Here is a 15,134-nt window from a genome sequence, read left to right as displayed (position 1 = left end):
GTTCTGGTAGGCTTGAATCCATGTCAATTTGGTTTCTTGTCACTTTCATCACTACCTAAATCCTAATCCAACAAATTCTAACTACCATAATCTCCAATAGATTTCCATTAGACATCAGTTTGATCATAAATGAGAAGAAGTAAACACCAAGACTAATGGTTTCCTCAACAGTTAAAGAACAGATTAAGAAGCTTCCCTGTAAACAATTCTGTTGATCTGCAGAGAGTAGTAGTCTGAGAAGTGTGCTCACAAAGACTCATAATTGGCCTCCTGCCAAAAGTCTCTATAAATACAACTCAATCTCCTTCCACATCTCCTTACCATTGACATGATGGAGGAGTTCCAGGAGGCTGACATCTTGTGGCCTCACGACAGTCGTTACGACGGCGCTGCTGCCACCGTGCCATGGCGTGGCTGGCACGGAGCTCCGAGGAAACCAACTGGCCCAATCAAGATCCCTGCAAAAGCTCAGGCCAGCTTTATGCATGATGATGGTAATGGCAATGATAGTAGTACAATGAGAGCGATGATCCCACCGCATGTTACTGTGGCTGAGAGGATCGCCGGCGACAAGATGGCCTTCTCGGTGTTCGTCGGAAACGGGAGAACGCTCAAAGGCTGGGATCTTCGACGTGTGAGGACTTCCGTCCTAAGGATGACCGGATTCCTTGATGGATGAATGATGGTATCAGCTATAACAAAGCTTGATGTTGTTGGAGAAGGCAGTTCACATAGCATGCATGTGCCTGTTGAATGCATTGCCATCTCTTGAAGGGCTGATGAGTAGTGATTCTTTCATTGTACAATGAATGCATTGCAAAGGGAATAAATAAGGCTATTGTTGAATTCACACAAACTTGTGTGCCTAATTTGGAGTTCTCAAGTCTCATCTTTCTCTCTTTGGACCTTTGATGTTCTTGTCAGTAGCTCTTCTCTCTCTCTCTCTCTCTCTCTCTCTCTCTATATATATATATATATATATATATATATATATATATATATCATAAAATAGTATCTAGTATCATATTTAGACTCAAGGTTAATATTTTTGGCTCAATAATAATTTGCACAAGTTCATACAATGATAATGAACATACATCAACCACAATGGGAGCAGGCCACCATTATACACTGAAGTTGACTCGTACTAATCCACATATCCAGTTTACAAAATCTGTGTTTGCTCATAACTTGGGAGAAGTGAATGAAATTCCATTTTAGCTTTGCATCAGAATGCAAAGTTGAGAGGTTGAACACAATCTGTAATGATGCTTTGTTATTTGAATCAGAGCCTTCAAACTACTGGTTAAAAACAGACATGCAGTAGCATTTGTTTGCTAGGCTAAATGGAACATATGATAAGCAGTAAGCATTGTTTCTGCATCATCAACTCATTATTGACAGGCAAACTCAATAAAGTGTAATACTTCAAGTGTGCTCAAAGAATAGCTTATTGATAAAGATTGGGAGAAAAAAAATCAAGAGCATACATGGAGAATCCAAGAAATCCAATTCATCATATGGCATATGATTTGAGGACAACAAAGGGACAAAGGCACACCGGACTTTGATATTCCTGTCTGTTTATGGAATTATTATTACCCTGGTTGTTCCAAAAATCACGGAAATGAAGAAAATTTCACATCTCCATTTGTAGGAAAACAGAGGGAGGCATGTTTTGATTGCGGAACTACAGGCCCTGATCAACGAGGTAATCACCCAGCCTCTCCACAACCATGTTGCACTGGCCTGGAGTCATTGGTTCGTCATAAATTCCAAAAATCAAAGCTTGGTTAGTCTTCTTCACAGTGATGCCTCCAGATCCCTGCCATTGGTGAGAAAATTATTGCAGAACCTCAATTGCTAAGCAGTATGAAATTATAGTCTCCTTAAACTAACACTAAACAAGTGTAACACAAGGAAAACCGTGAGCTGGGCCAAGCCTTTGTCAAGAGACAAAAGTACAACAGCAGCATGACGATGATAAAAATGCCGCCATAAGCAATCTTTGCAAGCTTTTCAGGAATTGATGTTCCTGGGAAAATAGGATGCAGTGTCCATACAGATTTTCTCACTTCACAAAAACCTAAGAATGTCTGAAAATAATCATTCAAGCACTATGAGCTTCTTACACTCCTTAAGTTTTGCATTTAGAAGACCGAGCTACTCTAGATACATAAAATGCATCTTTTATTGCCGAGAAGAAAATGCTAATAGAAGGTTGGATATGAAGCAAAAATCCATTTTGGTTCTGAAAAAAAAAACATGGGAACAAGACAGCAAACCACTTTAAAACATCAAAATACTAGAGGCCTCAAGTATAAGAAAATGCTAATAGAACGTTGACCATGAAGCAAACCCATTTTGGTTTGAAAGAAACATGGGAACAGTGATAGCAAAACAATTTAAAAGATCAAACTACTAGAGGCCTCAAGTTTCAATTATTTGGACCAAGAAATCCTAAAATATATAACTTGAAAAAATTCTAGATAAATTTGAATTTTCAACACATTCTGTAAATTCTATAAGAAACCAATCAAACTCAGTACATCTGAACTGCATATTCCTCTTCAAATACCATCGATAATCATCAACAATGAGTTCATTGCAGCAACAGGATGCATGGCTAGTGGAAGCCAAGAGCAGAAATGTATTACGGAGTGATTTTTGGAGTCCAAGGGTATGGCAATAAAGTAAAAGGACCATATGTCAAGCAAATTATTACAATTTCATGAAATATGTAGTTTCAAGATCAAGAATAAGAATCAAAACAGTTTTCTCGATGTTTAGAGTCTAGATGGTGATGAAGTACCCAAAGATGAGATGAAAACACCATAACTCTCAATCCAAGACAAATCTTTAATTGCAAACAGCGTGAACTTGAGCCACCACAGAAAGCAACCGACAAAAATATGTGCATATAAAACATAAATGTAGCCACTTTAGGTTGCTATTACCGACATGATCATAATAATATAGATAACTATTTTTTAAGGCCTCAGATTGGCAATCTCCAAAGACCACATGCATAAACTGTAGCATAGCTAAAATTTTTCACTTAAAAAATATGCCATCTTGTTCTCCAATCAAGTGTACGACAACCAAAAGAGGAATTACCATTATTCTCATGTAATGTGAAGCTATGAAATCATCAAGAAGAATGCACAAATTTATTCAGATAAATAATTGACTTTCTATAATAAAATTTCCATACATTTCCATACATTAATGTGAACTACAAGATAATGACGTATTAAAAACGAAAAATGTCACCTTCTTTCCACGGATTACAGCTCCAGGCTCTCCTTGAATGACCATGTACTTTGTTGAAGCAAGAAATAAGCCGATTGGAGCAAGTGTTCCAGGTTCATTGAAATCATTAATTATATTGGTGATCTCCTCAGGCTTAAACTGAAAAATGGAAACAAATAGAAACATCATGTTAAAAAGTTTAAGAAAAACAATCAGTGGGGAAAGGAAAACATTTCAAGCATTCACATGCATATTGGCAGGACTATTAGCTGTAGTTGTAATACAAATGAAACCGATAAGCAATGAATCGTAAATAAAATGTCAAAAATTGCTCTCACTACCTGTTATGTAAGCCTTGATCTAGTGAATTTTGGTAGGTTTCCAAACTATGCAGCAACATGAATAATAAGCCTTGATCTAGTGAAGTTTTGTAGGTTTACAAACTATGCAGCAACATGAAGCAAGAAACGAAATTCCAAATCACAATCTTGAGGATGCCATTTAACTAGTTTAAAGAATTGGAGTTGTAACCAAATGAAACTAGGTTAGGATGATGGCACTTTATGAACAACCAATTAGATTAATAAGATCTCATGCAAAAAAGAACTTTATATTTGAACAAAATCAGATTTTGATAATCATAAAAGATGTACCCAGTACATCAATGTAAGGTCTCTCAGGTCACAAAGGAGCAACCTTTAAATATTTAGTTGATAATCATGCTAGACATTAATGGAAAAAGAAAAGTAGCTATTATAGATGGCACCTGACACTGGTTTGGGGTCCTAATTAATTTTGTCTTCAACAAGTTACAGTTCCCTTAATGTGATCAGAAGTAGATCTTCTTAGACTTACTGACATAAAGTGTATTGTTCACTAGATAAATTCACTCAATCCAACGCGCCAACACAATTCATTATTTAATGCAATCGATTTCGAGGAAGTGTTTAGCAAAATCCTATTTGTCCAGTAACAATATCATCTGCAAATTTCAGGGCAAAACATGTAAGACTAGGTTAATAGAAATGCTAGAAATTATAAGCTACATACTGGGTGCGTAAATTTTATTGCAATCTCAAAATTCCCAGATATATCTGATACAGAATTTAGTTACGTGTTAGGCATCCCAATGTAAAGAACACTGACATCACTGCATTACCCAATTCGGTAGTATCCAAACCCAGTTAAATCTTCACAGAACATAGAATCATATCAAAATCCAAAATTCGAACCACGTGTCAGAAAGATTTCATGCCAAATCATCACAAACAGATCCAACCAAATCATGGAGCAACAAATCCCTTGATATCCCGAATACGTCAAATCAACAAACCGAATCAATGCACCAAAACCATCAAATGCATCGAGAATTCGATTGAGATCGAACAAGATGAGTAAAAAAAAAGTGACTGGCTGGCGACCCAGCAAATGATGGAATCGGAAGGGGATTGGGTGGGCAAGACCTGAGGAAAGGATGCGCTCTGCGCCCAGACGCTGCCGTCCTGGCCCATGATCGCCGCCGAAGTGAGATGGTGGCCCTCAATCTCGCACATCAAGTGCTCGTCGACGTACGTTTGCCACGACATCGTCTCTCTCAATCTCTCCTTCTTCTTCTTCCGCTATTTCTCTACGTGCTTTAAATTTGGTGGGAAGCGAAATTAAATAGGGGAGGGGAGGGCGGATCTCAAGTGCCGCCCCGCCACGTGTTCAACCGTATTGAAGGCTTACCCTTCAAGTCCGGCTCCAAAACCGCCGGATTACAGAAAAGCCCCAAAAACCGACGGTCTTCATTGGATCTTGGAAGGTGCGGGTCCACGAGATGGACGGCGCAGGGCGGCCTTCCTTCATGGGAACAGGTAATTATTGTTGATCAAATGGCAATTTGATATTTCTCTAGAAAATATTCATATTTTTATTTGTTTTTAAAAATATCATTCTTTTATTTTTAAAATTAATATTTTAAATTTTTAAAAATCTAAAATATCCCTCAAAAAATTTTCGCTCGTTTTTTTTTTATCAATTTTCAATCGGTGTTTTCATTTAGTTTGTTTATGGTGTTTCTCAATAATACTTACAGTGTTTTATTGATGTATTAAAAATATTATATATACTGTTGAAAAATATTATAAGTGACATTATATCGTTGGATGTCATTACTCATAAATTATTATAATATCATATTTTTAAGCTCATAGTTGGTTTAATTAGTGTCAGGAATTTATTTAGATCATTTACAGTATTTTCAAGTAGGCTTTATAATATTTTTTTTGTTGTAACGATCAAAACATTGCAACATGGCAAAAATACTATCATAAACCTAAACACTATAAAGGCGAAAATTTTTGAGGGGTAATTTGGGTATTTTAAAAATTAAGGGTATTGTTTGAAAAAAATAAAATTAGGGGTATTGATTGAAAATTATCCAAAAATAAGGATAAAAAAGCTATTTTACCTTTAGTAAGTTTGAAGAATTACTTCTTTTTTTTACAATATCTATCATCGCCTTCGTTGATCTTGCTCTTACATACCTCGCCTACAACCCTGCTACGAAGAAGGAATGTCGCAAGTGTTACTACTACTGTTTGCAACCTTATGCAAGAGCCCACAACACTCTACCTATCGCTCTTGCACAAAGATTATTTATTATCATTTGTAACCCTCGCGCAAGGGTTTGTTGTGATCACTCGTTACTCTAAACCTAACTGCTTATGCGTAGGAGCACAAGGGCAATCAACAAGCAAATGCGACAACGAGTTCAGTAAGAATTAGGGGTAAAATGGTTATTTATAAAAATAAGGTCATTTTATTAAAAAATTTTAAAGTTGGGGAGCTTTATAGGAAATTCTCAAATTTATGAGATTCTTTTGAAAATTCACTATATATTTATTTAAACTTCTCATAAAAAGCTCGAAAGTTTGATATTTTTTTCAAATAAAGTTCCAATTTTGAAAAATATAGTAGTGCACTCGTAATGTATGAAAATATCATTTTACCCTTGATAGATTTTTTAAAAAATATTTTTTCCTCAAATTCCCTATTATATATATATATATATATATATAGTTTAAATTTTAAAAAATCTAAAACAATATAAATGATGCTGCCCAGGATCGAACTGGAGACCTTTAGTGTGTAAGACTAACGTGATAACCACTACACCACAGCATCTAATTTGTGACAGTTTCCTTTATTTCTTAAAATATATTAAGAAATATGGATTCGTTTGCCTCTGTACGAAACAATATATTTATTTAAATTATTTTATTTATAATTTGTGAGGGAGTCTTCTTTTTAAGCTTTTCTCAGCTTCTCTTAGGATGATGAACACCAATTGTCTTATCCATGGCACTTGTAGATCTCTTTGCATATATCGATATCAATTTAAATATTTTTTATTTCATTATCTATCATAGTCACAACAAATTATTTATGATTATCTTTTTATCCATCCTTTTAATTAAACTAATATATTCATCTTAATATTATAATTATTTATGAGTATTTTTATTTATTTTTGCACATTTTCATTTATTTTGTTTACATTGTTTTTCAACGGTATTTACAGTGTTTTATTGATGTCTTGAACGAAAAATATTATTAGTAATATCATAGTACGTCTTATTGGTTGTTATTGCTTTTACGTTACTACAATATCATATATTTTAAGTTGTATTTGATTAATGTAAATAGTTTATTTAGATTATTTATGGTCTTTTCAAGTATGTCTTATAATATTTTTTTATTATAGTGATCAAAACATTATAACAAGTCAAAAATACTATCACAAACCAAAACACTATAAACGTGAAAATTTTTTGAGGGGTAATCTAGATATTTTAAAAATTATAGATACTGTTTGGAGAAAAATAAAATCGAGGGTATTGATTGAAAATTACCCAAAAATAAGGATAAAAAATCATTTTGCCTTTAGCAAATTTAAAGAATTGCTTTTTCTTTTTTGTCATTGCCTTTGTCAACCCTGTCTTGACACACTTCGTTTGCAACTCTCTCGTCGAAAAGGAATGAGCACAAGTGTCGTTGTCATCACTCACAATCCGAAACTTGAATGCTTAAGCAAGACGACATAAGAGCATAAGGGTAATCAATAAGCATAAGCAATAATAGACTCTATAAAGGTCAAGGGTAAAATAATTATTAAAAGAAAAAAGGGTGAATTATCAAAATTTGTTAAAGTTGAGAATGTCTCAAAATTGAAAAAATTCTTGTAAAATATCATATGAAAAATCATTTCATTCATAGTAATTTTTTTAAATTTTTTTTTTCTTGGATCTCCTATTGCCTTCATCTTGCATCGTCGCACGCAACCTTCACCATGCTATCCATAACCCTTATGAGAGGGCTCACTATTATACCTTTGTCTTCGACAAAGGGCAAAAGGCAATAGTCGACGATGGTAAAATAATTAATTTTTTTTAAATATTATGTCAAATTATATATATATATATATATATATATTAAATTTAAAAATAAGTTTAAATTTAAAGAACTTACTAAAATAAGGTAAATGATGCTGCCCAGGATCGAACTGGGGACCTTTAGTGTGTAAGACTAACGTGATAACCACTACACCACAGCATCTTATTTGCTTATTGTTTAATTACATTATATTAATTTCTTATAATTATTTGCCTTTGTACCAAATAATATACTTATTTAAATTATTTTATTTATAGTTTGTGAGAGAGTCTTCTTTTTAAGCTTTTCTCAGTTATTCTTAGGATGATGAATACCAATTGTCTTATCCATTTTAACCATGGCACTTGTAGATCTCTTTGCATATATCGATATCAATTTAAATATATTTTTTCATTATCTATCATAGTCGTAACAAATTATTTATGAGTATCTTTTTATCCATCCTTTTAATTAATTCATATATTCATCTTAATATTCTAATTATTTATGAGTATTTTTACTAATTTGTTTTTGCTTATTTTCATTTATTTTGTTTACATTGTTTTTCAACGGCATTTACAATGTTTTATTGATGTCTTGAATGAAAAATATTATAAGTAATATCATATTACGTCTTATTGGTTGTTATTGCTTGTACGTTATTACAATATAATTTTTTTTAAGTTGTATTTGGTTAATGTCAGTAGTTTATTTAGATTATTGACAGTCTTTTCAAGTAAGTCTTATAATAACTTTTTATTGTAGTGATCAAAACATTATAACAAGTCAAAAATACTATCACAAACCAAAACACTGTAAATGCGAAAAAAATTTGAGGGGTAATCTGGATATTTTAAAAATTATAGATACTGTTTGGAGAAAAATAAAATCGAGGGTATTGATTGAAAATTACCCAAAAATATGCATAAAAAGTCATTTTGCCTTTAGCAAATTTAAAGAATTACTTTTTTCTTTTTTTTCATACTTGTCATTGCTTGCATCAACCCCGCCTTAACACACTTGGGCTGGCAACCATCTCGTCGAAAAGGAATGGGCACAATTGTCATTGTCACCACTTATGAAACTTGAATGTTCGAGCAAGACAACATAAGAGCGTAAGCGTAATCGACGAGCATAAGCAACAATAGACTCGATAAAGGTCAAGAATAAAATAATTATTAAAATAATAAAAAGGGTGTTTTATCAAAATTTGTTAAAGTTGAGGCATTCGATAGAAAATTCTCAAATTTATAAGTATTTTCTTTATATATATAATAATAAAATAAATAAAAAAATTCGTTATATAAAATTATATATATATAAATTAAATTTAAAAATAAGTTTAAATTTTTATAAACTTACTAAATTAAGGTAAATGATGCTGCCCAGGATCGAACTGGGGACCTTTAGTGTGTAAGACTAACGTGATAACCACTACACCACAGCACCGAATTTGCCATAATTTCCTTTATTACTTAAATATAATAATAACATATGAAATTTTATCCAGGAGGAAAAAAAATCTAAATTACATGAATCTCTTACCAATCGTTTGCCTCTGTACGAAATAATATTACTTATTTAAATTATTTTATTTATAGTTTGTGAGAGAATCTTCTTTTTAATCTTTTCTCTGTTTCTCTTAGGATGACGAATACCAATCTGTCATATCCATTTTAACCATGGCACTTGTAGACCTCTTTGCATATATCGATATCATTTTAAATATTTTTATTTTACTCTCTATCATAGTCATAACAAATTATTTATGAGTATCTTTTTATTCATCTTAATATTCTAATCTTATCAAAATAAATTTTTTATGCACATTGATGATCACAACACAACTCAGTTTTCCTCTCTACTCGACCACTCATTGTCTATGGTTGAGTTCCACTGTGGACCCCATTAAGTAGACTGGGATGGTATGGCTTCGACGTTTCTTATTAAATAGGTTTATGGTAATAATACATGACTTTTCTTTCACCTACGCGTCTCACGCTTTTAGCTACACGACGTGGCCTTCGGCTGGCTTGACGTGGGCCCCGAACAGTAGATCCAATCACAAGCCCGGTAACCAACGTAGTCTCGTCAAAATACATTTGCTCGGTCCATTTTCCTTCAAATTAATTCCTTTTCCCCACCTCCCCCTCCTCCCTACTCCCACGATTCGCTAATCTTCTCGCCTCCTCGGTGCGAACCCTAATCCTTGGATGCGATGGCTCTGCTGCCTCGGACCGCGCGCCAGGCGCTCCTGTCCGCCCAGCGTGCGGCCGTGATCCCCGCGGTGGCTCCACTCTCCACCGCCGCTGGCGCCTCCCCCTCCCCTGCCCCCTATGCCCGGGCCCCGCCCCCCTCGGCGTCGTCCCCGACGGGTCTCTCCAAGACCGCGGAGTACGTGATCTCCAAGGTGGACGATCTGATGAACTGGGCTCGCCGCGGGTCCATCTGGCCGATGACCTTCGGTCTCGCGTGCTGCGCCGTCGAGATGATGCACGCCGGCGCCGCGCGCTACGACTTCGATCGATTCGGCGTCATTTTCCGGCCAAGCCCACGCCAGTCCGACTGTATGATCGTCGCCGGAACCCTTACTAACAAAATGGCCCCTGCCCTGCGCAAGTAAGGAAAAAAATTCTGTTCTATTCTCTTTATCTTCCACATGTTTATCTCAATTTATGTTTTTTGGAATTTTAAGATATTATGTTATTATTTGGTGGTATTATTGAATTGGAGACATGTCCATGATGATAATTTTGCAATTATGCTATCGAAATTGGATCTTGTTAGTCTTACATGACTGTTGATAAGGCTTAAGGATTTGCTGGGAGGAAACCTACTCAAGATCACAAACTGTTGACCCTAGTTGTTGTAAGCTGATGCATCTAGACCTAGATCATCTAGTTTGAGCAACGAATATGGTCTTGATCTTTTTCCCGTGTTGATAATTGTTGTCGCTTTAGGCCTTGTGGGGTTTGTTATCTAGGAAATTTGATATAATATATTATTTTGATTGCAAATACTTAGTTCACTAGTCGTCAACAATTGAACAAATATTTATTTTCCTATTTATATTTGAGTTTCAACTAATATTACGTCATGAAAGTTGAACACTCGAGGAGGAATTGATATGCAACAACCATTAAGTAATCTATGGCTTATTGACAAATTTTGGAGCTTAAATTAAGGTATCATGATTTTCTAGCAACAGGGTTCAAGTGTAACATGTTCAGTAAAAGTGACAGTAGGTTCAAGATAAGGTTGAATATACCTCAGATTTCTATGGGCTAGGATACATCTAGGAGATGTTTAAGAAAGGAGTAGATGGTTTTTTTATGGCCAGTTGCTAACTTTAGTTTATGCAGTCAATTTTCAAGTGGAGGAAAGAAATCAGAATGCAATATAGAGTTTCATTCTGCATCTACCTTTGAACTGGAAACTTTAAAATAAGATGAAAAATGAGTAATAACTGCAACTAAAGAAGACGGGAACAAGAGATATGAAAGCGGAAACAAGGTTAAAATGCTGGATTCATTCCTCACTATAGAATCGCTGCATGTCAATCCTTGGAATTCTGATCTTGTTGATTTGAACAAGCATCAATTACATTCCCATCATAATCAAGATAGGAAATGGACAAGTCCTATTTATGTTTTCATGATCTCTTATATCTGATCATAAAGAAGAATTAACTAAACTCAAACCCCATGAATAAAGTATTCACTGTTTTAAATGTCAAAGACTGGATGATTGATGTGCTATAGTTAGAGATCATGAAATCTCCAATTCCCTCTCATCAAGAAAATTGTTCACTGCGAGGTGCACAAGTGGACCTTTTCTGCACAACTTGGATCCCTCTTTTAGCTGCATTGAAGGTAATATCTGGTTGTCCATCATAGTAAGCGAGAGCAAGACTTGCATAGGTTCCTATAACTGCTTGATTTCCCCTAATTGGTCGTAATATACATATTTGGTCAGTGACATGGCTTCAATGATTGTCATGAAGTTCTCAAATGCACTTAAGGAGACATGGGATATGGTTATTGGTGTAGACATGGTTCATGAATGGCAGCCAGACTGCAATAAGGTTGCAAATTTTGGTATTAGGTTAGGTTAGCATCTGTACAAGATTTTAACGATCATTAAATTCGTTTATGTGAAATGAATGCTTTATGTGTTGACATAGAAGACATTTAGTTAGAGAAATACTGAACAGAAAATTTTTGAACTGACAAGGGATTGAAGAAGGATATGAGAGCTTTCTAACAAGGAATGCAATTAGAGAATTATTCAGGACTAATCAGTTCTCTTTAAGTCCTTTTGGATACATAAAAATGAGTTGCTACATATGAGGAGATTGTTCCTTGTGTATTGCCCTAAAGGTAATTCTCCTTTTGGTTGAATGTGCTGCAGACTTTATGGATCAAGTTGTTTTAGTTGCTCAATGTCTAATATATCACCAGAATGAAAGGCCATTCTTCTTAATCTACATATCGACTAAGTTGTTTTGTTAAGCTTAAATTGCTCCTTTAAGTTTAAATTGTTGAAGCTGTACGGGAACAATCCTATAGAACATCTTGATGGAAAATTTATAGAATGATTATAGCAGTGCAACAGGATGTCACTTCTGTACATGTCTTTTTTACTTTGATAGAGTGCAGAGGACTTTTCTATTAATTGTGTTATTTCTTGGCCCTAGTTGTGCTTAAGGTTTCTTCTGAGGTGTATGCATCAGGTCTAGGAATCCACATAAAGGAAACAATTGTCACCTATCCATTCTTTTTAATTTCAATTTGGTTCATTCGGAAAAATAATGAGAAGCCTTATGGTTTTAGCTTTTGAAGTTGGTAAAACTTGCATTCATTCTTTTATTTCTTGTGTTTATTGTTTATTTTCTATTAGTTGCAACTTGCAAGCCTATTATACCTTTTCAGATTGAATTGTTGTAGTGCCTTGTTTATGATACTCAGATATTCATCTGATTGTTTTGTGCTCATTTTGAGTTATTCTTTGCCTCTTCCAATGATGATAAGACGTTTATGATTGAAACAGGACAATGTCTCCATAATTGTTAAAGTTCTGACTTCTTTGCCTCATAACCATGTTAACAAACCAAGTATCTGTTTAGAAGTGGTAAAGTACGATTTTGGCATGCAAGATAATTTTAAAAGAGGAATGAGTCTAGGGAGCATTTATCAAACTTGTCTGAAGAGGACTTAAAAAATAAATAAATTTTATTATTTCATTTTTGTCAACGTCCATAAAAAAAAAGATACTATGAACGCCTGAACATTAAACTTTATCTTGTTATAGTTAATCTTTTAATTTGATCAATATGGTGCGTTTATGGATTTTAAATTCATGAATAGTTTCTGCAAGCTGAACGTTTGTGGAGAGTTTTTATAGGTGTTTTATGAGCTTTAGTGTGGGAAGTATAATGGTAGGAGGACTTCAAGTTATATACAGATTGGTTTTGGATTGTTACAGTGAAGAAAAAGGTTCTTAACAACCCAAAGTCTACTATACCGAAATAATGGCTAGTACTAAAAGTAAACTTAGTGACTGAGATGTCACAACTATTGTTAGTTTAATTCCGTATTGGCACACCGTCTATCAATACCAAAGATCGTGAGAACTGTATAGTATTACTCTTCAATTATATGACATTTTAGACTTAGGCCTATGTTCCTAGACTGTACAACATTCATTTAGGTGGTAATAGCCTCCCCACTAACATAGTTCAACTTGTATACTTGCTAAATCTATGTCTTCACTAGTTTTTTATTTATATATTTGTGATATATGTGTAATACATATATCATGTGCTAACTTCATGCATTGTTGGATGTTTCTTATGGATACGTTTTTGTTGCTTCTTAATATATCTTAATAATATATTTGATTTATTATTGATAGAAAAGTGTATGGTTTAATATGGGTTGTAGGGGTCTGACACACAGGTACACTATGGTATTCGATGCCATATTAGTCATACTCAACAGCTAGTATTGGTACAGAATTGAGATTATACCTTGTTTTTGGTCGATGCACAAAAAGAGAGCAGCTAAGGAAATAGAACAAGGCTTTTAGCTTTACAAAGTGATAGGATGACAATTGATGTAGGTTCCGATATGAAATGGATTGATATTAAAAGTTTATGTTAAAATCTTACTTCAGTTTGTTGGTTTCTAGTGCAGATTTAAGACGAATAGTGGGAGAATATGAATAAAAATGGACAGAAAAGGAGGGGAAAAAATCAGAAATAAAGATGTAACATGTTAGCCAGTCTGAAAAGTTTTGGTTTGTAATGCCTTGTTGCGAGATTTTAGTTTTCTAAGGGCTAATCTGATACTCTGATCATCATACTAAAGAGTAGCAAACAATACCATACCTTGCCATTTCTGTGGCCTAGAAATTGCTGGAACTTAAATGTGCGGATGAGGATATTTTGTTGTGTTGCTGGGAAATCTTCTCGTCATTTGGGTCTAGGCAGTCAAAATGTTGCCCACTCCTGTTGTTTCATGCAGAGTCTACGATCAGATGCCTGAGCCACGCTGGGTTATTTCCATGGGCAGCTGTGCAAATGGTGGAGGGTACTATCACTACTCATACTCTGTTGTGCGCGGCTGTGATCGTATCGTCCCTGTTGACATCTATGTGCCCGGATGTCCTCCAACCGCTGAGGCACTACTTTACGGCGTCCTCCAACTTCAAAAGAAAATCAACAGGCGCAAGGACTTCCTTGTTTGGTGGACCAAGTAACAACACTGTGGATCTTTTTCTCTCAGTACTATCGTGTTTCCCTTCCGTTATATTTGTTACAATAAAAGAACTTACACGCTGGTTTCTGTGACCTTTGCTTGCTCGGGTTTTCGAGCCACCCCAGAGTGTATCTGGATGCATGCCTCATACTAAAGTATGGATTCTGGAACAAAGACCCATAATCCCTATTTGTTTGTCTGTTGCTTTGTTCATGTCAGCTTATTGAAACATAAGATGTTTAATTATTTGACAGTCTGCACTGCCATTGTTGTCTGCACTGGGTACCGACTAGTAGTAATTTTTTGTCCACTTCAATGTCGAACTGTAGCTCGAAATGTTTGCCAGGAAGCCTCGTCTATGATTATTAAGTATGGGATAATTGAGCTAAGTAATTTGAGTTTAATTGATGAAATAAAGATTGAGCCAAGAGACTTTGATCAGCATTAAACCAGAACTGAGTCGAGGACTTGAAACTTAAGTCATGCTATGTTTGAGCTTACAAAGATTCATGCATAATGAGCCAATTTCAAACACAAAGCTCGGTTCGACTTCGCTCAGTTACACCCCAAAGTGATAAAGGTAAATAAATTGGACATGTATCATGAATTTATAATGGCAAACACATTAATAAATATTTCCAATATTGTTGTTCGTGAGCTCTCAAACTCATCAAGTACATCCATCACGCTAATGAGATGCATCGTAAG

At 34.8% G+C, this 15,134-nt stretch overlaps 3 protein-coding genes and 3 non-coding genes across 6 annotated transcripts; 2 read left to right on the top strand and 4 right to left on the bottom strand.

The window, feature by feature from the left end:
- Positions 1 to 331: 331 nt before the first annotated feature.
- Positions 332 to 679, top strand: LOC135597896 (protein S40-1-like). Its single transcript, XM_065091397.1, has one exon. The coding sequence runs from the start codon at positions 332 to 334 to the stop codon at positions 677 to 679; it is 348 nt and encodes a 115-aa protein (XP_064947469.1).
- A 754-nt stretch (positions 680 to 1,433) lies between these two features.
- LOC135598347 (profilin-like) lies at positions 1,434 to 4,897 on the bottom strand. The gene is made up of 3 exons (XM_065091984.1): positions 4,716 to 4,897; positions 3,274 to 3,411; positions 1,434 to 1,825 (listed from the first exon to the last, which is right to left on the bottom strand). Exons 1-3 carry the CDS (start codon positions 4,836 to 4,838, stop codon positions 1,691 to 1,693), a joined length of 396 nt encoding a protein of 131 aa, XP_064948056.1. The 5' UTR covers positions 4,839 to 4,897; the 3' UTR covers positions 1,434 to 1,690.
- Positions 4,898 to 6,347: 1,450 nt separating this feature from the next.
- Positions 6,348 to 6,420, bottom strand: TRNAV-UAC (transfer RNA valine (anticodon UAC)). Its single transcript has one exon. It is a non-coding gene; the product is annotated as a tRNA-Val (tRNA).
- A 1,358-nt stretch (positions 6,421 to 7,778) lies between these two features.
- Positions 7,779 to 7,851, bottom strand: TRNAV-UAC (transfer RNA valine (anticodon UAC)). Its single transcript has one exon. It is a non-coding gene; the product is annotated as a tRNA-Val (tRNA).
- A 1,193-nt stretch (positions 7,852 to 9,044) lies between these two features.
- TRNAV-UAC (transfer RNA valine (anticodon UAC)) lies at positions 9,045 to 9,117 on the bottom strand. The gene has a single exon. It is a non-coding gene; the product is annotated as a tRNA-Val (tRNA).
- A 698-nt stretch (positions 9,118 to 9,815) lies between these two features.
- On the top strand, positions 9,816 to 14,672 carry LOC135598346 (uncharacterized). Its single transcript, XM_065091982.1, has 2 exons — positions 9,816 to 10,287; positions 14,193 to 14,672. Exons 1-2 carry the CDS (start codon positions 9,887 to 9,889, stop codon positions 14,425 to 14,427), a joined length of 636 nt encoding a protein of 211 aa, XP_064948054.1. The 5' UTR covers positions 9,816 to 9,886; the 3' UTR covers positions 14,428 to 14,672.
- The last annotated feature ends 462 nt before the right edge of the window (positions 14,673 to 15,134 follow it).

Source organism: Musa acuminata, chromosome BXJ2-1 (assembly GCF_036884655.1).
Source record: "Musa acuminata AAA Group cultivar baxijiao chromosome BXJ2-1, Cavendish_Baxijiao_AAA, whole genome shotgun sequence".
Taxonomy (NCBI): Eukaryota; Viridiplantae; Streptophyta; class Magnoliopsida; order Zingiberales; family Musaceae; genus Musa; species Musa acuminata.
The sequence above is the reverse complement of the archived record's forward strand: the minus strand, read 5'-3'. Positions and strand labels throughout refer to the sequence as shown.

Coding starts and splice junctions, on each gene's coding strand:
- LOC135598346 (XM_065091982.1), top strand. CDS start 9,887: ATGGCTCTGCTGCCTCGGACCGCGCGCCAGGCGCTCCTGTCCGCCCAG. Junction 10,288..14,192: donor ATGGCCCCTGCCCTGCGCAA/GTAAGGAAAAAA, acceptor TGTTTCATGCAG/AGTCTACGATCAGATGCCTG.
- LOC135598347 (XM_065091984.1), bottom strand. CDS start 4,838: ATGTCGTGGCAAACGTACGTCGACGAGCACTTGATGTGCGAGATTGAG. Junction 3,412..4,715: donor AGAGCGCATCCTTTCCTCAG/GTCTTGCCCACC, acceptor TCCATTTTTCAG/TTTAAGCCTGAGGAGATCAC. Junction 1,826..3,273: donor CTGTAATCCGTGGAAAGAAG/GTGACATTTTTC, acceptor CACCAATGGCAG/GGATCTGGAGGCATCACTGT.
- LOC135597896 (XM_065091397.1), top strand. CDS start 332: ATGGAGGAGTTCCAGGAGGCTGACATCTTGTGGCCTCACGACAGTCGT.